This window comes from Parathielavia appendiculata (assembly GCF_033297405.1).
Source record: "Parathielavia appendiculata strain CBS 731.68 unplaced genomic scaffold N657scaffold_3, whole genome shotgun sequence".
Lineage (NCBI taxonomy): Eukaryota > Fungi > Ascomycota > Sordariomycetes > Sordariales > Chaetomiaceae > Parathielavia > Parathielavia appendiculata.
The window spans coordinates 752,325-774,712 of record NW_026944222.1 but is presented as its reverse complement, the minus strand read 5'-3'; the positions used below and the strand labels follow the sequence as shown (position 1 = coordinate 774,712).

At 54.0% G+C, this 22,388-nt stretch overlaps 9 protein-coding genes across 9 annotated transcripts; 4 read left to right on the top strand and 5 right to left on the bottom strand.

The window, feature by feature from the left end:
• Positions 1-160: 160 nt before the first annotated feature.
• On the bottom strand, positions 161-1,323 carry N657DRAFT_631933 (uncharacterized protein; the record flags this gene model as incomplete). The annotated part of the gene is made up of 3 exons (XM_062791104.1): positions 161-524; positions 791-1,018; positions 1,262-1,323. The coding sequence occupies 3 exons, from the start codon at positions 1,321-1,323 to the stop codon at positions 161-163; spliced, it is 654 nt and encodes a 217-aa protein (XP_062649466.1).
• A 3,115-nt stretch (positions 1,324-4,438) lies between these two features.
• Positions 4,439-6,850, bottom strand: N657DRAFT_274644 (FAD/NAD(P)-binding domain-containing protein). The gene is made up of 4 exons (XM_062786570.1): positions 6,631-6,850; positions 5,967-6,572; positions 5,830-5,904; positions 4,439-5,771 (listed from the first exon to the last, which is right to left on the bottom strand). The coding sequence occupies exons 1-4, from the start codon at positions 6,662-6,664 to the stop codon at positions 4,621-4,623; spliced, it is 1,866 nt and encodes a 621-aa protein (XP_062649465.1). The 5' UTR covers positions 6,665-6,850; the 3' UTR covers positions 4,439-4,620.
• Positions 6,851-7,774: 924 nt separating this feature from the next.
• Positions 7,775-8,832, top strand: N657DRAFT_274626 (uncharacterized protein). The gene has a single exon (XM_062786569.1). It carries the CDS (start codon positions 8,141-8,143, stop codon positions 8,714-8,716), a length of 576 nt encoding a protein of 191 aa, XP_062649464.1. The 5' UTR covers positions 7,775-8,140; the 3' UTR covers positions 8,717-8,832.
• N657DRAFT_591410 (uncharacterized protein) lies at positions 8,611-10,765 on the top strand. The gene is made up of 6 exons (XM_062789908.1): positions 8,611-9,086; positions 9,141-9,268; positions 9,322-9,421; positions 9,482-9,617; positions 9,669-9,877; positions 9,955-10,765. The coding sequence occupies exons 1-6, from the start codon at positions 8,949-8,951 to the stop codon at positions 10,588-10,590; spliced, it is 1,347 nt and encodes a 448-aa protein (XP_062649463.1). The 5' UTR covers positions 8,611-8,948; the 3' UTR covers positions 10,591-10,765.
• Positions 10,704-12,891, bottom strand: N657DRAFT_613755 (cytochrome P450). The gene is made up of 3 exons (XM_062790420.1): positions 11,951-12,891; positions 11,259-11,872; positions 10,704-11,197 (listed from the first exon to the last, which is right to left on the bottom strand). Exons 1-3 carry the CDS (start codon positions 12,530-12,532, stop codon positions 10,939-10,941), a joined length of 1,455 nt encoding a protein of 484 aa, XP_062649462.1. The 5' UTR covers positions 12,533-12,891; the 3' UTR covers positions 10,704-10,938.
• Positions 12,892-13,641: 750 nt separating this feature from the next.
• Positions 13,642-14,376, bottom strand: N657DRAFT_274609 (uncharacterized protein). The gene has a single exon (XM_062786568.1). It carries the CDS (start codon positions 14,282-14,284, stop codon positions 13,892-13,894), a length of 393 nt encoding a protein of 130 aa, XP_062649461.1. The 5' UTR covers positions 14,285-14,376; the 3' UTR covers positions 13,642-13,891.
• A 346-nt stretch (positions 14,377-14,722) lies between these two features.
• Positions 14,723-15,767, bottom strand: N657DRAFT_669923 (uncharacterized protein; the record flags this gene model as incomplete). The annotated part of the gene is made up of 2 exons (XM_062795510.1): positions 14,723-15,600; positions 15,671-15,767. 2 exons carry the CDS (start codon positions 15,765-15,767, stop codon positions 14,723-14,725), a joined length of 975 nt encoding a protein of 324 aa, XP_062649460.1.
• Positions 15,768-19,725: 3,958 nt separating this feature from the next.
• On the top strand, positions 19,726-20,496 carry N657DRAFT_642430 (uncharacterized protein). Its single transcript, XM_062792346.1, has one exon. The coding sequence runs from the start codon at positions 19,782-19,784 to the stop codon at positions 20,277-20,279; it is 498 nt and encodes a 165-aa protein (XP_062649459.1). The 5' UTR covers positions 19,726-19,781; the 3' UTR covers positions 20,280-20,496.
• A 238-nt stretch (positions 20,497-20,734) lies between these two features.
• On the top strand, positions 20,735-21,925 carry N657DRAFT_688394 (guanylate kinase; the record flags this gene model as incomplete). Its single annotated transcript, XM_062796935.1, has 5 exons — positions 20,735-20,744; positions 20,832-20,914; positions 20,971-21,110; positions 21,178-21,475; positions 21,534-21,925. 5 exons carry the CDS (start codon positions 20,735-20,737, stop codon positions 21,597-21,599), a joined length of 597 nt encoding a protein of 198 aa, XP_062649458.1. The 3' UTR covers positions 21,600-21,925.
• Between the last annotated feature and the right edge of the window lie 463 nt (positions 21,926-22,388).

The following is a 22,388-nucleotide window of genomic DNA, read 5'->3' as shown; positions in this document are numbered from 1 at the left end:
CAAGGACGTGATACCCCCGGTAACCCCAAGCGACCGGTACCGGACGCCGAAACTCAGCGAAAACCAAACAAAACCAGTCGCCGAAGGGCAAGCGCCATTCCCCCACAAGAAGAACCGCCACAACAACCTTCCCCAAAGCTTCTCCCCATTCCTCTCCAACCTAATCGTCCACCTCCATCTCCGAGTCAACTACCTCGACGTCGTCGTCGAGATCCATCGCTCCAACACCGGCCGCTAGGGTGGCGACCGCCGAGTGGTTGGCCGCGGCGACGGAGGTAGACGCGGCAGCACCGGCATCAGCAGATTCGCCGACAGACGACGAGCCGGCAACAAAGCCCTGGTCAGCCCCATCCTCGGCTTCCGATGAGGACGCACCACGCTCGGCCTCGTCGGCGCGGGGGTGGTCGTCCTCGAAGAACGCCTCGACGGTCTCCCAGAACCACGCGGCCTTCTCGAAGGCATCGACGGCGCCTGCGAGGTGGCCGCGGGTGGCCGGGTCTTCGTCCAGTTTTGGGAGGTGGCTACTGGTCAGCAACTTTTTGTCTGAAGGCCGTGGAAGAAGAGGTGGTGGTAGTGTAGTGGGCAGTTTTACAGCGTAGGGGGCGTATTCCCGAGGCTTGGATTCCGCTTGCGCCCGTTGGTAATGATACCGACCAGAAAGAGAAGGTTTTGGAATCAAAAAATAAATGTGCTTGTGAGGTGTAATTTTGGTGGACATGAGGGAAGTTTCCAGTGTATTGGGGAGTTTCTTGAAGGAATTAAGGAAAACGGCGACAAGGCCTCGTCCCACCTATCCGACCTGTACCGATAACGAGCCAGCACGACCGCAGTAAAAAGTTGCTCAAAATGAGCGAGCGGCAGAACTTGTCCGAGTCGGTGGTGATGGCTGAGTTCGCGCACGAACTCCGATCGGTCGACATCTCGACCCGGAACGCGGTCCACGCGCTTGGCGAGGGTGGTGGCCTCGTCGACCAGATTGGTCAGCTCGGTCTGGGCGTCTCGCTTACGGATCGAGACGCTGAGCGATTGGAGTCCGGCCATCAGCGGGCGTCGATTCGGTTGCGGCGGGTGACGCCCGTGCCGTGGTGCGCTTTGCGTGACCGATGATGTTAGCGATCCACATCCCTGAGTTTTGTGTTTCTGCTGCCCAGATGACGTGCGATGTCGGCTTCGAATTATTACAGCCGTTGTCTGAGCCCGAGCCAAGACGAAGCAACAATGCGGGAATTTGAATGGAAAACGAGAAACTGGCTACGCTTACCTCTTTATGCCGTTGCTCAGCAGGCAGGACTTCAGAACTTCGGTAGGGGCCCGGGCGGGCATCTTGACAATGTTGTCTATTTTATGAAGGAAAAAGGATAGACGGCGCCAAAGCTTCGGATGGTGCTTTGTATTTCTTTTCTTTGTTCGCAACAAAAAAACGAGAAAAAAAAAGCCGAAAGGCGAATAAGGCAAGCGGCGGTTGCGAGCGCCACGAGGCGGAGACGACCCTGGCAATGGCAGATGACTTTGGAGTTTGCGCCGTGGGAAGAAGAGAAGGAGGAAAAGCGATCGAGCGGGAGGGAGAATAAGTAGGGAATCTTTGAAAGCGGGAGCTCGAGACAAGCTCGTTCTCCATTTCACTTCAGATAAAAATATTCAGTTGTCGATTCTCCTCCATGCAGGTCACAGTGCTAGTGAACAAGCCCCTGAATACCCACCAACTCCATTGACGCCGCTTGCTCAGCGGTGATGCTTTTGAGTGATGAAAGTGTATTCTGGAAGCGAGACGGACTGACAGGTGCTTGAGTTTCTGTAAATTTTGGGACGGGCCGATGATGCGAATTGTGCAGCAAATTTAGGTGCCTTCCCGACAATAGGCCAAGATTTCCCTATTGTTCACTCAGTGACCAATTCTGTAAACCTGCCACCGGCTTCCGGTAATGAGTGATGAGAGCACGTTAACCTGGCAGTCGCGTGGCTGTCCTTGAACGAGGTATGAAGAGAAGAGGCACTCAAAAGCCCAACTGTCCAAGTGCCTTTCGCAGTCATTGAAGAGGGCTTACTCTTGTCAACTACTAATTGCCGCCCTCTAAGTGTTCCAAGGAAAGCTGAATTGAGCGCTGCCGTAAGTGTCAATGACCGTCGGCGGGAGGCCTTCGTCCTTCTCGCTTAGCAGTACCAGGCCCACGAGGTCAAGAAATATTGGGATGTTCAGCACTCTCCCGGTATTGACTGCATCCGACCGACAGAGTTTGGTTCCAATCCATTGCTTAACTTCTTTCATCATCGACGCTTGATTTCTCCACCAGCGATAGGCCAGAGATCCCATCAACCAAATAGACGTCTGGACCCCGCAACGGAATCGGCCCCACAATGGAATCCTGGCACCACACCACCATTCCAGACATGACTAACTTCAACTCAACACAACTCATCCAGTTCTGTGCCAAAATCAACATGACCGCTATCCGGGAAGAGCTTATTCAATTGGCTATAGTCGAGGTTCAAGAAGGCCTTTGTTCCCATAAAGATGCAGCGGAAAAGTACAGCTTCCCATAGTCTACCCTGAACCGACGGCTTCATGGCGCCCACCCTCGACAACAAGCCAAAATCCACGAACAACGGCTCAGTCCTGTGCAAGAGAGGCATGTAGTCGACTAGTGCCTCAATGAAGAAAAGTTTGGAAGGGCTCCTAGCCGTAGCCAGGTGGTGGCTTTCGCGCAGGCCATCTTGGCTGAAGGAGGTGATCATCAGCCCCTGGGTGCTGGATGGATCGACCGCTTTCTACGCCGCCTTGTTCTCTATCCAGAGCGAGGCTCTCGTCTTGCACTAATCTTCAAACCTTTGTCAATAACATTGGCAAGCCAATGAAAGAGATTGTGGCTCAGCGGGCTTTTCTATCTACGGAGGAGCGTGACATGAAAAGAAGGTCAAAAAACCTGGAAGAGAAATAGATGTTTTTGAAGAGCATGTTGGATTTCCAGGAAACGAGCAAACAATGCAATAGCCCTGGTAAACCTATTTGGGTAATGGCATTTAGGTGGTGACTGTGTTCAAGTTTGCTTCGGGCTTGCACTTGCAATGAGGAGCATTGTGTATGCAAGTTGACTTTGGAGAAGCTCGGGTTGAACAACAAAGGAACGAGGTGTTGGATGCGGCGCCCTTGCCAGCTGTAGCAAACCAGATTCATATAGGACATTGCCTGAAGGTATATATAACAACAAACCATTGGCATGTTTGGTCCAGTGGTATATGGCGCAACCCAGGTTCCGGCCGCCACCGCTCTAGACATTAAGGGTTCCATTGCCCTTAGTGGGCAATGGCCCATGGCGATATTTCTGAGCATTGGTAGGGTCACTTAATAGTAGTTGGAACGTCCACTATAAAGGACAGGCACGTCTGTGGCATTGCTGACGGTTCTGGGGGTGACCAAATCACCAAACATGTCAAGCCTCTTCTCTGTCCTTTCTTTTCCTTTCTTTCATATTTGTGTCCACTCCCTCTATCCCATCTCAAAACGGTTTGTCAACTCATTCGTGCATCAAAGCGAGGCAGTCCCCAAGCTTTTAAAGCAGGCAAACCGGAGAGGACTGGTAGCAACCTAGCGCATGCTGGTCAAGTAGGATATTGGTGCACTCCATTCTTGGAACAATACCACTCCTAACATTAAGGGTTTAATTCCCTTGGCGGGCAATGGTCCATAGCAATTTGTTGGCCTTCGTAGGGACGCGTTAGGGCGGCCCATTACAGCTGTCGCGTACTTCTGTGGCATTGTCGTAGGTTCTGGGGGTAGCTAAACATGTCAATATCCTCAATCTCTCCCCTTTTTTCTTCTTTCTTCCTGTTTGGCCTTCCCCCTTCCATCTTGCCTCAACTTCCAATCTTTAGCCGGGCACATGTGGAACCTGAGCAAGCTAATGGACTTACACAGCATACTGTTTGGCCGACATGTTGGGGCGCTCCAGTTATTGAGAACAACCGCATCTTTATCAGGGTCAGTGTAAACCAGCAATGTTCTATGATTGATTATCCTGACATTTTGATAGGAGCAATCACAACCACTTTAACGGACAGTCACGTCTGTGGCATCGTCGTCGGTCCAGTATACGTTTCTTTTATTTAAAGTGTTATCTCTTACAAAACTCACCTCTTGCTGATGTCGTCCAAGTCCATTCCCACACTGATCGCCGAGCAACACGATGTGCAGCCATGCAACCGTTGCAACAGTATTCCGCTCTTTTCCTGAACCATCTTTCCTGCTGTCGTCGGGATTAGTTTCCTCTTTGATTGCATCGTTGTGGAACACTTTCCTCCTTTAAGACAATTACAATCGTCTCCTATCCCGGCAATGTGAGTACTCAACTACTCATGGACAGTACAGGCACATGCAGCTGGCTGTGACATGTCTTCATCCGTCGTTTTCGCCTTTATTCGTTCTTCCAAGAGCCAAAATGCAAGCAAACGCAAGACCCATACCCAGTCATGTCCCCAAACTCAATCAACACTACAAAACGTTCATGGTATCATCAGCCATCAAACACACAACACAATCCGGCCCATTACCATCCAAAGCCCTGAAACCAACGTCACCTAACAAATCCCAAATGCGAGATGCTAAACAAGCCCTCCATCCCTACCCTAAGGCAATCTCCTCCCCCCCTCCACACGCGCAACAAACTCATCCACCAAATTCCGATAATCCTCCGGGCCATACGGCTCCGCCATCTCAGCCAGCCACCCACCCTTGCGACGCACCCTCAACCCCAGGTCCCGCACCAACAGGTCCAGATACGGCAGGCCGTCAAACACAAAGTCGGGAAACTGTGCGCCGTGGCCGGCCGGGTACCGCCATCTGCCGAAACGGGCGTGCAGGAGCGTTTCGCGGCGGAGCTCGGCCAGGGACTTGATCTTCTCGGTCTTGATCTCGGCTTTCCTTCCCCTTTCGGTTGTTGGGACGGTGGCTGTTTGTGAATGTAACGAGTGGGGCGGTCTGATGGGCGGCACCACGGAGGCAGGCAGCTGGTCGTTGAAGTAGGCCGTTATCCAGAGCGCTTGGGCGTGGGCGACCATGAAGGTGGAGAAATTGAGGAGGGCGCCGGCAAATGCGATGTCGCGCGTCTGGAGGCAGCGCGCGGACGGCGGGACCATGAAGCGGTAGAGAGTCCAGGGCGTGAGCGGGGTGGAGTGGTTGATGGTGTCGGTGGTGGTGAGTGCGTTGGTGTCGAGGATGGGCTTCAGCTTCTTGTTCTGGACGGGCTGGTCTCTGAGGCGCGGAAACCGGGAGAGGATCTCCTCGTCAGCCCTGGCCACTTCTTCAGGGGTAAAGAGGTCGCTCTCGGAGGGAGTGTGAGGCAATCCTAGCTCCTTCTCGATGCCTTCGGGGAGGAATCTCACCGGTGGAACGTGTTTCCACCCGGTCGCACAACAGAGTAGGTCTGTTTCAAGTTGTGTACCATCGGATAAGTGCACTGTCATCGTGGAGAGGCCCGTGACGTCGGCGATGTGCACTCTGACGGTGCCGTCGAGCACCAGGTCGAAAATGCTGGTGGGGTAATTCAGGATGGAGAAAGATGATGCGGTGAACATGGGGTGGCTCCACGGCTTGAGCTTCTTGGTTTCCGGGTGTGAGTCGTACTTGTTCAAACTGAGGATATCGTGGCCCAAAAGCGACCAGAAGGCGTCGGTGACAGCGCGGCCGATGGCGGTTCTGTGGTAGAAGGAGCGTACTCCGGAGTACCCGTCAACCCCGCCCCAAATGCAAGGGCTCAACCAGGCTAGCATGCGTGTGTCTGTACGACATACGTTAACGATATAGGCGGTTTCGGCATCGATAATAGCAGTACTCACGGACAAGCTTCTCCAACCATTTCTTCAAGGGAGTGACATAGGGAGGCGCCATCCATACTGGACCGTGGCCGCTTTCTGGGGATAGAACGTGTAAGTTTAGATAAAAGTCCAGCAGCGGGTATCAGGCCGTAGCTTACCACGAATTATCCAGTGGACCTTGACGCCTTTGGAGGCATAAGCGTATACGGCATCCCAGGCCGATTTTGTCCCGCCAAACACTGTTACCGTCTTGGCTGTGCCATGGGTATCTGCGTGCTTCACAAGATCCCTGCTGTGGAAGATGGGTGCACCAAACATCTCTTCGCCCTGGATGCCGGGTAAGAATGGCTCCGATGTGAAGCCGGCGGCCACAACAAGCTTGCGCGCAAATATTCGGTGCTGAGTTCCGTCATTTTGAACCGTCAGGGTCCAACCTCCTTCTGAGCTGTCATGATGCTCCGCGGTGAGAACTGCAGTGCGGTAGCGGATCTTGTCGAGAATGCCGAAATGCTCGGCATATCTGGTGAGGTATCTGTACATGACCTCCCCTGAAATGTGTTCGCCAGGCTGGACAGCAAAGGCATCAGTGGTCATAGGGAAGTCCGGGTATTCGAACATTCCCAGCATGTTGTTGGTCTTGAGGGTTGGGTAGAGCCGGCTCTTCCCCCAGACACCACCGATGGATGAGCCGGAGTCCAGTATGGTCAAAGTCTTGTTGGGATTCAGCTGCTGGAACATCTTTGCCGTCGCAAGGCCAAAGATTCCTGGCGCCGGTTAGGTGTCGACCACTTCTTTGTTGGATCTGGAGGAATGAGCACTTACCTGCTCCGATGACGACGAGGTCGAGAGTCTCCATGATGAATGTTGAATCGGACTCCTGGGGTCAGATGGGGAGTTTTGACGCAGCCTTGACGGCGCAGTCCCAGTCCCGCTCGGCCGAGAGATATATGGGGGAGTTGCTGGAAAAGTAGAAAGAGGCCATGCTGAATCTACATCAGGAAAGGCGTAAGATGAGGAGGACACCTAAGGGATCTAAAGCTGTCGCATCATGAATGTGCAGCGTGGCATTCCGCACCCGGAACGCCGACAGTTCCGATTGGGGAAGTGAGCTGCTGCGTCTTTTCTTCTCCCCCCTGTCATCCCGGGTCAACAAGCTGGCGGACGCCTTCAAGACTCACTACTGTGGATTTGCCTTGCGGTGACCGCTGGCAGAAGGGCTGGCCAACCCTCAATGCCAACCTGCAGGCAACACACCCAGATGCCACGTTTTTGAGCCACATGGCGGTAAAGATTGCTGTAGATCTGTGCCAATGACGGGCGGAATCGACCTCCGAAACCGCCACGTTGATGTAGTCCTAATCCGACGTGACGCCATTCCGCCTGCTTGAGTCCGATGTGAACAAGGGCGGAGATGATTGTTTTTCTTAGAGATGCATGCTCCATGCCCGTGCCTTGGGATCCCCGCATGAGTCCGAGCGCGACACGTCCGCCACACCACTTCCCACGTTGGCCTGGAGCGTGCCATACCCGCAGTCAACTTGGAAGAGGCATGGGGAAGTAGATACTCTGTAAACTGATGGGTTGCCCTGTCAGTCCGCATGGAACTTCAGCCAGCGATTGCCCTTTTTTTTTTTTTTTTTTGACATTCTTCAGTGAGTGTCCGATCCCAAGGGGTGTGTTGGCACAGTTGCGCTCACGGGGCTACTTGAAGCGAAGGGGCTTGGGAAGGGCGGCCAGGTTCCATTCCGGCCTCGGCATCGACGACTGATCTCAAGATGGTATCGGTAGGAAATCATGCAGCCAAGTTTTCTTCCTCTCGGCTAGCTGGAATGAGGTGCACGATGAGTCCGGGGGTCCATGATTGCTGGGTGCTGTGATCGACCTGGGGCGCCGGTGTCGGTTCCAGGTCGGGTAACTCATCGACCGTACTCTTAAGAAGGCAGAGGCCGGAATAACCTTCAGTTACATTGGCTGTGAGAGGCTGTGCTCCACCCTTTGTCCTACGTAACGAATCATGGCAGATCAACCTCGTGCTTCCGTTTCGTTCTTGTGGGATATTAAGAAAGCCTGCTATGTTTCAAGGCCAAGCAAGTCATCAAGGATATCAATTAGCTCTTGAATACTCAGGTACTTTATCATTTTGTCTCCACGAAAGTCAGAACCAGGAGCAAGTACTGACCTGTTGTCGAAATGTGCAGATATTGATCGAGCATGGCTGTCTCGGTGGCGAGAAAGGTGGTGGAATTTGGAAACACGAGTTGCGCGGCCCAAGTCGTTTGGTTTCTTTGTTCGGAGGTTCGATTAGTGCGCGACCCAATTTAAACTAGCTCGAATGTGTAGAAAAGCCCCTTCCGAAAACATGGCCTTGAAGGCTGAGCTGGGGCTTCGGGCTGCATGGTTCATGGTTGACGCAGCCCATTGTTCCTTCTTCAAATCCACAGTGACTCCAGGTAGAGATTGGGTCACCTTCATCCGCGCATCTCGGCGGAATACGCGGTTTTGCATGCAGCTGCAGGCCAAGTTTCGCAAACTCGAAGCAACCTGCATCTTCCCGGCTTCAGCTCCGAAGATGCCCCCTGTCGCGCCCTCTCTTCGAATATCTTGTGGCCCCAAGATTAGCTTGATGCTTGTTCCCGCCAATGAATATGCAGTGCGAGGAAAAGATGCCGACCACGAGGTAGAGACCCGCGGGTCTTATGCCGCGGCCCATGTGCTCTCTTGTGCTCTGGAACCTATCGACCAAACGAGATATCCTCCTTTGTCACACGAGCGCGGGGGATTTCAACCGTCCACAACAGCGGGCTCTGATGCACGCTTACCGCGACGACAACCCCTGAGGCTCGATTGGCATTCCACCCACAGCACGCGATATCTCGCCGGTTTTCGTCGAGGTCAACCTTCTAGTTGAATATAACGCAATCCACTCCATGGTTGGGGCAGATGGGCGAGGGCCACCACTCGTTCTCACCTGACCATCGTCTGAAGATACCTGGTATCCAATCCTGTTCTAATGTAAACCTGTTCATTGAAACTTGTTATATACCTCGCTCGTTTACCCTGTCCCTCATTACTGTCATTATCCCCACGCCACATTCACGGACCCAACCATCTTGTTCTCTTTGACCCTCGTTATCATTACCATGAACGAATTTGTGCACGAGGCATTCTCATTGCTGGGGGTTGGCTTGTTCGTCATTGGTCTCCGACTGTATGTCAGGATATCTTCCGAAGGGTTCAAGCGTCTCCACGTCGACGATTATCTTATGGTTGTGGCCGCTGTAAGATCTGCCAGGCCAAAACGAGTCGGGTCTTCGCTGAACTCCTTGCCACAGGTAGCCTACGCCGTCGAAACTTACCTCGCCTACTCCGTTGGGGCATTTTGGAAGGGGCTCGCCAACAATGGCATGACAGACGAGCAACGACGGCTTCTGGACGCTAGTAGCGAAGAGTACCATTTACGGTAAGGGACGTGGCAATGGGCTAGATTCCGATCTCTACTGACAGACAACCAAGAGTCAACGGTTCCAAGACGCAAGTTGCCGGGTGGTCGATCTACACCTCGTTATTGTGGACCATCAAGGCGGCTATGTGCGCTTTCTACCTCCGCCTCACGGTACGATCCATCAACGAGAAGCGCTGAAGCAAGTAAGACACTGCTGACTTCCGACTGCAGGACGGCCTCGGCTTTCATAAACGCATTTACATCGGATTCGCTCTCATTGGGAGCACTTGGATCGCCGTTCTCCTTTCCATTCTGCTTGGCTGCCGCCCCCTAGAAAAGAACTGGCAGATATACCCGGATCCTGGCAGTAAGTGCCCTTCAATACCTACTAGGGTATGTGACTGACAACATCTTAAAGATTCGTGCCAGCCTGCCATATCTAAGATTGACATCTTTGTTACCGTTGTCTTGAACGTCCTAACTGATATCTACCTAATGAGCATCCCGATACCCATGCTCTGGCAGTCCTCGCTACGGCCGCTCAAAAAAGCTGGCCTCATTCTGCTCTTTTCCGGCGGCCTGTTTGTGACGGTCGCCGGTATCTTGCGCTGCGTTCTCATCGTCACTGTAAGCGGAAGCTCAACCCCCAATCCTCAGAGAAGAAAACCCGCCACTAACCCAGGCCGACCTTGGCATCAAAAAAGGACCCCGTCAACGGTGCCCAAAAAGCCGGCTCCTGGGCTGTCCGAGAATCCTTCGTCGCCGTCGTGACATCCAACCTGCCCATGATCACGCCCCTCATCACCCGCTTGTTCCGCCCGCTTATTGGTACTCTGGTCCGGTCGCTGTCGGCGGCGTCCTCCTCCAGCAAGCCATCAAGCCAGTCTCGCAGCCGAGACGGCGGCAACAAGCCGAGCGCCTTCCACTTGCTTGAGGACAAGAACCCGCGCCGCGGACGGGGCCCGCGGAGTGTCAATCCCATCCCCAACTTTTCGGTCAACGGCAGCGACGAGCGCATCTGTGACTCGCGCCGTGGCGGCCATAATGATGAGGCTCGGGGTGGCTCGCCGAGTTCGTACGATACCGACCGTGACCTTGAGTCGGGCCGCGCGGCGGTTGCTGCTGGTGCTCCGTTCCCCAGGGCTGGCGTCATTGTCAAGCAGACATCGGTTGAGATTATTGAGACGCGGCATTCTGGGGAAGCGCTGGATGACAGTGATGTTGCCGATTACTACCTTGTGAGGCAGGCTCATCGGGATGCCGACTGGCTGGCGAGGAAGCCTAGCGCTGGGAAGCGGAGGAGGTCAAGCGTGACGTTGGGGATGGGGAGGGCGGTTTGATATGGAAGTTGATGAGTTGGCTGAGGGAGAAACCTTATGGCACACGTTGATGGGGGGTAAACAAAGATATCTTGACGTGTTGAGTTCTGGAAATTCGCGGGATCATGAAGTTGGTTGGAATATGGGGTTGTCTAAGAGAGACTTCCATCGATGGATACTGGGTTGATAGAACATTGAATACACCGTTATGAATTTCCCATGTGTTCCATGGATTTGACGGCATACACGCTTGGTTACTGTAACCAATACAGCGCCCAGCCCCATGTGTCTGCCAATCGTCAACCAGAAAACACCGGGGACACAGCACTGCAGTGATTCCCACCCTTCAAGCGCCAGGTGTTCTTCAGCTCACCCAAATGTCACCTTTAGGCAATGACCCCTTGGTGCAATGATGAACCGATCATCCTCCTTCATCATTTCATCTGTCATCACATCGCTGATCCTTATCCCGCGGCATTCCCGGAAGAACAGTGCGACTGCGAGCCGCATCTCTAAGTAGGCCAGATGGATCCCGAGGCAGACCCTGCTTCCCGCCCCAAACGGGTGGAAGGCCGTTTTCTGAACTGGAGTCATCAAGTCAGGCTTGATAAACCGATACCCATCAAACCTAAACGAACAGGAGGAAAATAAGCAGGCTAACGGGAATAAAACGGCGTGAGAAGACTTACTCTAAGGGGTTGGGGAATATGTTCGGGTCCCGATGGATGGTGTAAGCTTGCGTGCTAGCGACGGTGCCACCAGGGAGAAAGTGGCCCAACATGTCGACACCGCCGGGTGGCACAGAACGGGGGAGGGCGCCAGGAGCCGCGCCATAGAGTCGAAGCGTCTCCTCGATGACGCTGTTGAGGAGAAGTGCATGGCTCAACTCATCAAAACTCAAGTCTGGACTCAATCCCGCCACTTCTTCTTCGAGCTCCCTTTGTAACTCTGGCCTCTTCAGCACAGCCCAGACAAGATATGTCAGGGTAACGGCTGTCGTGTCCGATCCCGCAACGATCAGGTTGGTGGCCTCGTCGCGAACATCGCTCTCGGTGATTGTCGCCTTGTCTTGATTGTTCGCCATGGCGAGCGCTTGTCCAAAGAGATTCTGCGCGTTGCCGCTTGCGTTGCGCATGTTGTCGACGGCGCGGCTCCCGTGCTTGGCAACAACCTCGTCGGCTCTCACGACGCGTTGAATTCTTTCAGAAGGCATCAGTCGCGCAAGGACATAGACAGGGTACAACTCGGCTCTCAAGACCATCATGAGCAGCCATGATTGGATCGAGTCGATGTACGGTGATTGCTGCGAGTTTAAGGTCAGCTTTTGTTCGGCCGTGTTCAGGAGTTGGATGCTGTGTCTGGCTCGCAGGATTTTCCTCACCTTTCCCTGCTCCAGCATCCTGAAAGATTCGCCAAAGCACAGGTGTGTAATCAAGTCAGTTGCCATCAGAGTCCACCATCGGAACACATCAGCATCCCCATTTGACGCGTCCTGTCTGATCTTTGAGACGGCGGTTTCAACTCGTGAGCGTATCTCAGCCGCCCAATTCTTTTGGAGTGCCGAGTTGCTGAAGGGTTGTGCGAATAGCCTCCGGCGAGCAGAATGCTGGTGAGGATCTCGCATGGCGAAAACCCCAGGTTGTCGGTTGGGGGTGACCGTGTCGTACCAGGGCGACTTGTAGAAGCCGGAGCTGATTTTGTGGATCTGAGCAAAACACCCTACATCTGCGATAGCCACCTCTGTGGGAGTGATTCGCACAATGGGCCCATACTTGAGATGAAGGTTATGCACGTAAAACACTTTCCTGCCCCTGATCGTCTCGTATTTGAGGATGAGATGAGTGAATCGAGAATACCAAGGGCCAGGTACTTTGGCAAGTGGAGATCCAAGTCCCGAGACGAGCGTAGTAACGATGGAGACGGCGACAACAAGGCCACAAGCAAGGGCTATGGACACCAGCATTGTGTCGTTAGTCAATGAGAAAGGGCAACTGCGGAGGTTGAATTAGAAGATCTTCGTCAAGTGATAGCCTTTAAGAAGATAAAGGTAGAGATAGGAGGTAGCACACAGAGAATATAAGGTAAGAGTGGTTAGGAAACCACCGCAGAGTGCTGGAAAAGGGATGAAACCACGGGAACTGTGGAGGAGCGGAGGCGCATTGCGGTGAGAAGGAGTGCTGCTGCTCGAGTGCAGGATTTGTGGACTCGGCCTGGGGTTTTTCCACAACCCAACAAAGCGTCCTGCAGCAGACCAGGGCTTACACAGCTGATTTAAACTGGATATGGTAAGGTGAAGTAGTATTCTGATTATGGATGTCCAAGATCCCTCGTTGCTTCTAGTTCCAGTTCAAGGCACCCGAGCTGGGAACCGGGACTAGTATCATTAGACCCCTGATAAATATCAAAGCACGAAGCCCTGAGAACACATTGAAGCGTAGGCCACTAGGATTTGGTAGGGTCGCATCGAGCTCGGCGTCACACCAGTTCTGGCCGCATGCCCCCATACCGGTCTCGGCCCCGCCCCGCACCCGGTCCCACACGGCTCTCGGCCCGTGCCATACAACCCAACATCCCCGGCACAACGTCGAACAACCTGATAAGCCTGCCGAAAACGATGCCATTCATTACAGCTGGAGACAGAAATTACAACCAGGGCTCAGCCTCCAGCAGCCTGGTTCCACCCTAGTACCATTAACCTCAGTATGTGTATCCCCGTGCTCACCACTGGTCCCCGACCCTTTAGCAGCCTCTGGCACTCCAGCCAGTTCCGTAGTCCATAGCGCCGGGATCAGGCTGCCGTGAATGGGTACCGTATACGCCATGAACGTTATTCCACATCTCGTGGTGATGCCTTCCGGAAATCAACTGTCTATGGGTGTCACGTTCTGCCACTGGTCGCTTGAACAATGCATCGTGGCTCGAGTGGGGTGGCCACCGGCCCAGGGAGGAGAGGTCGGCTGGTACAGCCGCGCTGGGTGGTCGTAAAGGAGTGATGCCCCTGACTGATGTCCATGAACACTCGTTGAGGTGCGTACTCCGTTAAGTCATTTGCCTTGCTTGAGCACGCCAGCGTTGAAGGGGCCAAGTTTTCAACAGGAGCCCCCACCCAACTTGTACCCGTACTTGTACAATACAAAGTAAGGTCTGGCCGAGGGTTGACGAGGCCGGGCCCCACGCCCAGGGCCTCACAACCGCATGCCAAGTCGTTAGAAGAAAAGCGCGAATTGGTGACGTTCTTCAAACGCCCGTGCATAGCGATGATTTCAACAGGACCGAGCTGAGCAGGGTCCCATAATTGGTATTCACCGCTCCATCGGGATCCTTACCCCCTTGGATTCTCGTCCTTGTCTTCCATGATTCGGTAGGCTGCCCCGGAGTCGAGAAAGAAATGTGGACGGCGCCATCGGAAGCCAGGGGTTTGAGGTTTGTCCACCTGCAGGAAAGGAAGGCTCCTGGAAACCCTTTCCATTGCCAGTAAAAGGAGCCTAATTCGATCGTCTGAAACCGCATGGGACAGCATGAAGGGGCTGACGTTAAGGAGACTGGCAATGGCGAGAGTCTCGTCGCCCGCTTTGCTTGTGTCCCGCCACCCTAGCTCTCGAACAATGTCGATGATATTGAATGAGCGATTGTTGCGGGTGTCCCGCATATCGCCCAGCCTTGCAGACCACCCAAACCCAGATTGATGCAGGAGGGTTTTCACCCGCCCCATCATCCTCCACACCAGTGTGTCCAACCAAAGAGCCAGAGAGAGCAGCCCGTTCACATCACCGCGAGAACGACTCTGGTTCCTCGTAAGGTAGCAAGGGTGAGGCCAAGACCGGCCAGGACAGGATCCATGAGCTGCTCCCGGAACTCAGGCACGAGACACATCAGCGAGCGCGCCGTGTCGGAGAACTTCAGGTATAGGTCTTGTGCGAACACCGCCTCCTGAAAGGCCCAGAGCCGTCGCATCCAGCGGGATAGGAAAGTTCGCACGACGGTGCTGCCATTATTCCGCTGTCCAGCACGAAGACCGCCTTCGTTGTCCGATAGGTATCAGCCATCAACCGAATTGCATGCTTCTTGAGGTTGTCATCCGCCGGGACACAATGCGCATCTATCCAAAATGCGCCGGGTCCCACCAGGTCCAAAGCCATGCTGGCCAGTCTCCTTAGTTGGCAGAGGGGGAGCCCAACCTCCGTTGTGCTGCCGAGCCCATCGGCCCACACGTGAGAGAAGGCAACATATTCCGTACGGGATCCATCAAGGACCGAGAGGGATACCGGATCGCTGCGGCTCTCGCTTGACGCGGCGGAGATGACCGGAATATTTCCTGTCGAAGCAGCTCGGCGATGCGGCTCATGTCCGGGCCGACAAAGGAGCAGACGCAACCTTCAAGAGTGTGTCGGGTCACATAATGCTCAGTGTCAACGTGAGCCAGTGCGCATTTCGTGCCGGTGCAATCCGGATGTTGCTCCTCATACAGGGGCCCACGCAAGAGTGCAAGCCGGACGGTGGCCAACGTGGCCCTGGATAGCATATAGTTGATGGTCGATGGGCACCAGCCGTCGGCGACCACGGCGTGGAACATTGAGTCGTCGTGTAGAGGCGGAGCGCTGGCCCATTGAAGGTGGCGAGGGATCGTGTTCGGGCCGAGAAAGCGGTTGAACAGTCCCTTTGTGATGATCCAAAACGCCTCTCCGAGGCAGGCCGCGTAATTGACCAGGCGACAGATCTCGAGGTGCTCAGAACCGGGATAGCCGAAATATCTCCTCGCCACGAGGCCCATGAACTGGTTGTACGCAGCCCGCTGGGTTGCCGCTGTATAGATGAGGTGGTCGCGAACGCTACCCTCACCATCATCATTTCTCAGGTTGGACATGGCGACGGCCCATCGGATCAGCATTGGTTGGACCCTGTCCAGTTTCATCTGGACTTGGCCGTGGACGGGCGCATCCAGCAATTGGGACTCCTCGACGTTTCTGCCAAATACAGCCTCGAGAAGCCCAAATGTGTGCCAGCTGAGATAAAAGGCGACACTTTCTCGATCTAGGTTTCTCTTCTCAACTAAACTTCCACTATCGACAGAGTGTATCCGGTGATTGATATAGTTGGCTACGAAGCCCCGTTGGTGAAGGGTATTCGGAGAAGGTGGTCCAGGAATGCCCGCCTTGTGGGTAGCCCATCCACATTGGAGGCGTGAATCGCTGCGCCATAACGGGTCGTGGCTCAAGAATTAGCGCCTCAGCACAAGCCCGTCAGAAAGAACAGAGGTTGTCGCTCAGGTCGGAAATCTGTTATCCGGTGCATTTGGCGGTCAGGATCGTCGCCTGTTTCCAAAAGAGAAAGGACGACTCGGTAACTGCAGCGTTGAAGAGTTAGAGTGCCCACTTCTATGATCAGTGAATAGGAATAAGTCAAGAGATGATTGAATGTATATGGTACCCAAGGTACTAGGTGTCCACGTCTGCTGAGAAGCCGGGGGGAGCAAGCGGGAAGACACGTCATCATGCGGAAATCACGATTTCGGTGTCGTAATCGAATGTGGAAAGGTACTCCGGGGAGTCTGGAGTAAACCAGACCATCGGTCTTACTTAACCTGTAGTCGTCGGACGAGATTTGTTTGTCTGTTTGCGTTCCTCAACTGTAGTCGCCCTCGGTAATGGATACAACCAGCGCTGGCAGACGGGGGCTGGAAGGGCCGCCGATTCTGCTACATGAGTGTAATGTTGCGGCAAGTGAGGTTGGTGCCTGACGTTGAATATCATTTCCATTCAGCGATACTCGAGGACCTACGGTACTATTCCCCCTAATATGCCGCTAACTAAGACATCTAGTAGTGACCTACGGTTGGAAATCGGAACCAGTGGTTTTAACTAGTTATAGATAACGTTATGTATTTAACTTCCCATTCCTATAACCCAATCTCACCAAGGGTCTTCCATTGCACATCGGATAAAGCCTGAAAAGAAGCAAGAGCCTAGCCCACGCAGAATGGATCATTCCCACTTAAGGTTACCTTACCTCAATGCGGTAAAGAAATCATAATCAGAGACCAGGTTATCACAGCGTGTATCTTAGGTGCAGCTAGATTCCAACCGTACCGGGTGAAGCTGACGTTGAAAACCTCAAAATCGCTCAAGGTTTGGGCGAGTATATCCCAGCTTGTTTTCTTTGAACTGCTCAGGGGTTGTCAAGCCACTTAAGGGCATCCAAGCATGTTGGCTGGCTGTCAGTTGACGGCTCACACCTCGAGCCGCCCACATTCCCACCCGCTCTTGCCCTGTAAGCCAGATCTCAGCCGCTCCTGCCCTCCTAAACCGCTTCTTTCTCGAAGCGGCTCGAGAAAAAGAGCGGCTTATGGTAGATGTCCATGAGCCAGAGATGGAGGGCTTGTTCGTGTGGGCGAGTAGATCCCGGCTCGTGCGTGTCGGGAGCCTTATACACCGCTAAGAACCAGAGTCCTACGGTTTCGCTTTTGCATCACGCTGTCTCGCATGCCCAGAAAACATGCACCTTTAATATCATGAACTGTTATAGCAAGATTTGACTGTGTTCTTAATAAAGCTACGGAGTACTCCATCCCATTAACACCTCCACTTTGGGAATTACCAGTTTGCCGCGCGTCCGTACCCTGCAGAGGAAACCCGATAAATCTATCCGTTCAAGGGGGACCAGCGCTTCCCGCCCGCCGCTAGTGCTTGACGTGCGTGATGTGGCTTGTTCTTTGCATGGGTGGTTACGGGATGTGGTTTTGGTAGCAGATCATGAGGCGACCGTCAAGCCACCCGCAACACCACCCGCAAAGCCCTGCCAGTGAGAGCCACTTGAGGATGAAGCCATTGAGTTGGCGTCGAGGCCAAAACTGTGTGGCGCGATACAATGCAACATTCAGGAGGTTGAGGCTCGTGAGAGCTCAGCGAGGGCAATTTGTTGTTGACGTTGCCAGCTCCTGAGCTCATCAAATGTCAACTTTGACGGTCCTACACCATCATAACTATTTCCTCCTTCCGTTCCAATACTAATGGCCGACAGCTGAGCTTCATCACGGTTCTTCCTCGAATACGTTTGCTGGACGTTGTTGATCAGAACGCAAGCGTTCCACGGCGCTGGACTAAGTTGGCCAACCGTGGGACTTCGACAAAACATATTATGGCTGTGAGGTTACGATTTTTGCCGTTAGTGAATTGATCGGGACCTGTTTGGTCCTACTGAGTATAACAGGCTACACTGCGTAGAAAATGACGAGTCCTAATAAACAGTGAGTAGTGAGCCTAACCGCGAATGCCGTGTTCCTGATCGGGGGCATAACACCGACCACCAATACATCTGTCTTTAGCGGGTTGACGTGGCTCTCTTGAAGGAAGGACTGCAAAGATTAACTAGCTGATTGACACTAGCAGGGAACTAGTGCTTCCTCGGTCCCGCGAATTGCCTACCTACTGGTACTGGGGCATGTCAGGTGCGCTTGAATTCGTCCCGGGCGACTGCGACCTTGTTGCGCGGTTTGCCTTGGTTTTATTTCCAGCACGGGCACCCCTTGCTAACGCTTGGGTATCCGGTGCTCAGGCATATGCGATGTATTTTGAGTCAACTGGAGAAACACGATGCCGACGCACGTTTCCCCAGACACAAACCCTCCTGGGCGTCTTGGGGAGGGGAGGGGGTAGTCTCTAGAGGACCATCTTGGCAGTGATCAAGAGCAAACTCACTAAAGACATTCTGACTTCCTGGAAAACCGTCCTGAACAACATCTGTCCCTCCCGACTCGTCGCTAAGGAAGCCAAGTAAGCCGTTCAGATCCAAGCCGGTGCCGCGTTAGCCATCCTCGCCTGCATCTTGGACTTTGCTACTCCTTTTCTTGCTCTGTGTGCGCGAGATAGGGCCGACAAACGACCGTCCTACGCCGCTCCCTTCGTCAGCAGTCTGACGAGAAGATCGGGTTTCATGGAGAGCGTCATATACGTACCGCACGATCACGCACTATACCAGCGGTAGAATGCCCCGGACTAACCGCTGGTGGCAGGTATACATTTGACTTGCACGTGAAATCTAAGACTGGTCCTACGCGAAGTGGACGAGCCACCTGGGAAAATACAAAGGTTATAAGGAATTCACCGAGCCCCAGTAGAAGTATGCCGATATTACCTACCATGATTGCTTCGGGCAGATGTCCCAGGTGCTTCAGGATGAAGGGGTGCCCATGTCGCCCGGGTGGTCGGAAGAAACCACATACCAACTCAGGTGAAGTCTACCTCTGCTGGATGTGACAAGGAATTTCATGTCAGTAAGCATCAAGAACGACTGGTGGGTTCTACTTAGTCCTAACAGTGGCCCGCGCCCCTACGCTGACGAGCGAAACCACTGATGAACCAGTATACAAACGACCCCTACAACGCATATAGTCTTGTTCGCGTCTTTCATATTGAGCATGCGCCGGTCAGGAGATTCTCGTCGATCCCAGGTTCCATCCGGAGCTTCAATGGGGACGGTGCGAGAATGGATACTACCCAGTGTGCGCCGACCCCAAACCGCCTTCCCCCACGGTATGGAGCTGTCATCGCCGCGGAAGGAACCAGAGTGTGAGAGGGCCATTGATATGCCATATGATGAGAGGGACTCGTGAATGCCAGGATGCCACCGCAATATGAGCATCAACATCGCTCGCGATGTTCCGGCCTACCTTGATGGAATGAAGGAGATAGTTAAGTTGGGCGTGGGGATGGCGAGCTCGCTGACGGTCTGCCCTGGGGTTGATGAACCACCTCATATGGCAAGGGTGAAGACAGGCCGGATGAGGCGCCACGGGAGGTATATTTTGGCATTGACATCGATTTCGGAGGGTGGCGGCATGGCGACTGCAGGGTGTGGACGAGAGTTAGACATATCTGAGCACCTACGTACCGTGGTTGGCGGGAGGACTGAGAGTGCTTGCGGCAATTATGGTGCAAGCGGCTGTGAGAGGTCGGGCAGGCTACCGTATCTGGAATGCTGGAGGTCAGTGGAGGATTGAGTTCCCATAGATGGACCTGGCTTCAGATCCAAAGTAGGGTCGTTTCCAAAAGACATAACGTTATACGAGCTTGTATTAGTGAGTCATGTCAGTCGGGCTAGTGCGGACACTAATAAACCACGCGGGTTCTCTGGCGTCTCACCTCCGCTTGCTCAGCCGCAACTTGAACGTCAAGGCGAGCAGAACATTCCCCAACTCACCTCTTCAATAATCCACCATGGCCGAGAAACCCGAACCAGGCAACTCCCACGCCGCCGGCCTCCCGGTCTCATGTCAATGCGGCAACATCAAGCTCACCACCCCCCCAGCACCCATGGGGATGTCCTACTGCCACTGCACCAACTGCCGCAAGCAATCAGGCTCAGCCTTTAGCTCGTCCGTCTACTTCCCGACCGACCTCGTCTTCCCGCTTGCGCCGGACCTCGAGGCTAAGCTGGCCGTGTTCGAGCACCCCACCGACAGCGGCGGCACCATGCGCTGCTACTTTTGCCCACGCTGCGGCGTGCGTATCTTCCACGCCGCGCTACTGGCCGACGGCAAGACGATGAGGCCCGTCGTGGCGTTCAAGGGCGGGGCGATTGATGAGGGGCTGGACTGGAAGGGGTTGGGGAAGAGACATGTCTTTACCAGGTCGGCCGTCATGGAGTTGGCCGACGGGTGGGAGTGTTATGAGGCGATGCCTCCGCCGCTGGCGCAGGCGCAAAAGAAGGATTGAGGAGCGGAGGAGATTATGCGGGCATCGGAGTTGGAGAGATGACTAAGGCAGTACGGAGTACAGGGGCCCATTTGGCGTTGATTCAGGGAAGTGGATGGTTTTAAGAAGGCTGTATTTGGCGGCGTGTAACGTTCTTAGCCGTTCATGATCGGTCTCTGGTTGCCACTGAATTGGACTGCTGCGGTTTCTGTCCTTTCTGAGTTTGGGGGGCAATTCGGCTGATTGAATCCCTTCTTGACCTCGTTGACTCACTGGCCGCGGGCAGATTTGCACGGCCAACCAACCCCTTTTTGGGAAGTGGGCCCAACCCCGTTATGCACGGGCCACGGATAACGCCTTGGTCTCGTCGCAAACTGTCGGTCACTTCTCGCCGACTTTGAATCTTTTCGTCGCCAGAGATGCGACGTCCACTCATTTCTTTGGCCAAAGTCTTTCGCTCCCGCTGCTTCCACACCATGGCTCCCGGTGAGTATTGACCTGAACTTGCCAGGACGGGCAACCTGTTTCTGCTCCTCTATCCTGTCCTCGCAAAGCTAACCCCACCCTGCCCAGCCCAAGTTCGCGATCCGCGTCCCATCGTTATCTCGGGCCCCTCGGGCGTCGGCAAGGGCACCCTCTACAAGCTGCTGTTCCAAGTACGCCAGCTGCTGCCCCTCGCATACAAACGCAATCCCTGACCTGAGCTCGACAGAGACACCCGGACACCTTCACCCTCTCTGTCTCGCACACCACTCGCGGCCCCCGCCCCGGTGAGCAAGATGGCGTAGACTACCATTTCGTGACCAAGGAGGCGTTTCTGGACCTAAAGGCCAAGGATGGTTTCGTCGAGAGGTACTCAGGGCTTCGGCTACCCCGTTCCTTCCGTCTAACGTCCTCGCCGCGTGCTAATGCGCAGCAGCGCGCAATTCGGCGACAACCTCTACGGGACATCCAAGGCCACCATCGAGGAGCAGACGGCCAAGGGCAAGACGGTCGTTTTGGACATTGAGGTGGAGGGCGTCAAGCAAATCCAGGCTTCAGGCTTCCCCGCCCGGTACGTCTTCATCGCACCGCCGTCCGATGAGGAGCTGGAGAAACGGCTGCGCGGCCGCGGCACAGAGAAGGAGGACTCGATCCAGAAGCGGCTGAAGCAGGCCAAGGTGGAGCTGGAGTATTCCAAGGTTCCCGGAGTTCATGACAGGATTATTGTGAATGATGTAAATCTTTCCCCGGGGGAGAGTTGGAAGGTTCGCTTTGCGTGCTAACCATTGGCAGGACTTGGAGAAGGCGTACAAGGAGCTCGAGGAGTTTGTTTTCGCGGAGCCGGCTTCAACGACATAGAGCTGTTTTCGGCGGTCCTCTAAGCTATAGACTGTACTTATGGGCAAGGCATCTTCTTTTCGCGCTCAAGGCTTTGGATCTCGGTCCGCTAGCATCATCCAAACATACATCACAATATTTCCCAAGCTCTATTTTCACAGCAGACAAACTATCGGGAGCCTATCCGCCGTATTGCAATACAATTGCCTACAAGTCCGCCTACATGCCTCGATTGCGTCGAAGTTGATAAGAGGTCGTCGACCCTAACTTCTTCCAGAGGTTCGAGGTGCATAACTGTAGGTCATTGTGGGCGAGCGGGAACAGACGAGACTTAAGTTACCTCCAGCTAGAATTTGGTGATTAACCTGCGACCACACACAACTGACTGCGCCGCTTAGGTGCCTAGTCACATCCGCATCTAAACAACATACTCCAACAGCGCCAATAACCTGCATCTTTCCTTGGGGGGAGATTCTCCCCGATGTGATCGAAGTTGGCGCATGATACTATCTCAGCTGTCAGCTTCTGATGCGCATTAGCCGTGCGCGATGATAGCGTAACGTACTTGCATAACGAGTGGCGCAGCATAACGAGTGGCGCACTTTTTCTTAGACTTCAGTCACCTTGTAAGTCAATTCAACCACAACACCTCAAATCAATTGAAACTACTCGGAATCGCTTTCCTCAGGCGTCTCGCAACCTACTTGACAAGTTCGTACGTTATGGCCGGGCTTCTTGCAGTTGCTGCAGAGCCGAACGTGCGGCTCGCCTGCATTCGTACGAGCACCACTCCCAGACGTTTCCTCGCAA

Bases quoted from the DNA above. Each gene is read 5' to 3' on its own strand.
- N657DRAFT_274644 (XM_062786570.1), bottom strand. From the start codon at position 6,664: ATGGAGACTCTCGACCTCGTCGTCATCGGAGCAG. The intron at 6,573-6,630 runs GTAAGTGCTCAT...AACCGGCGCCAG, and splicing joins CCTCGTCGTCATCGGAGCAG to GAATCTTTGGCCTTGCGACG. The intron at 5,772-5,829 runs GTGAGTACTGCT...TATGTCGTACAG, and splicing joins ATGGTTGGAGAAGCTTGTCC to ACACACGCATGCTAGCCTGG.
- N657DRAFT_274626 (XM_062786569.1), top strand. From the start codon at position 8,141: ATGTGTAGAAAAGCCCCTTCCGAAAACATGGCCTTGAAGGCTGAGCTG.
- N657DRAFT_591410 (XM_062789908.1), top strand. From the start codon at position 8,949: ATGAACGAATTTGTGCACGAGGCATTCTCATTGCTGGGGGTTGGCTTG. The intron at 9,422-9,481 runs GTACGATCCATC...TTCCGACTGCAG, and splicing joins CTTTCTACCTCCGCCTCACG to GACGGCCTCGGCTTTCATAA. The intron at 9,618-9,668 runs GTAAGTGCCCTT...AACATCTTAAAG, and splicing joins GATATACCCGGATCCTGGCA to ATTCGTGCCAGCCTGCCATA.
- N657DRAFT_613755 (XM_062790420.1), bottom strand. From the start codon at position 12,532: ATGCTGGTGTCCATAGCCCTTGCTTGTGGCCTTGTTGTCGCCGTCTCC. The intron at 11,873-11,950 runs GTGAGGAAAATC...TTAAACTCGCAG, and splicing joins GGATGCTGGAGCAGGGAAAG to CAATCACCGTACATCGACTC. The intron at 11,198-11,258 runs GTAAGTCTTCTC...CTGTTCGTTTAG, and splicing joins ATATTCCCCAACCCCTTAGA to GTTTGATGGGTATCGGTTTA.
- N657DRAFT_274609 (XM_062786568.1), bottom strand. From the start codon at position 14,284: ATGATGGGGCGGGTGAAAACCCTCCTGCATCAATCTGGGTTTGGGTGG.
- N657DRAFT_642430 (XM_062792346.1), top strand. From the start codon at position 19,782: ATGGCCGAGAAACCCGAACCAGGCAACTCCCACGCCGCCGGCCTCCCG.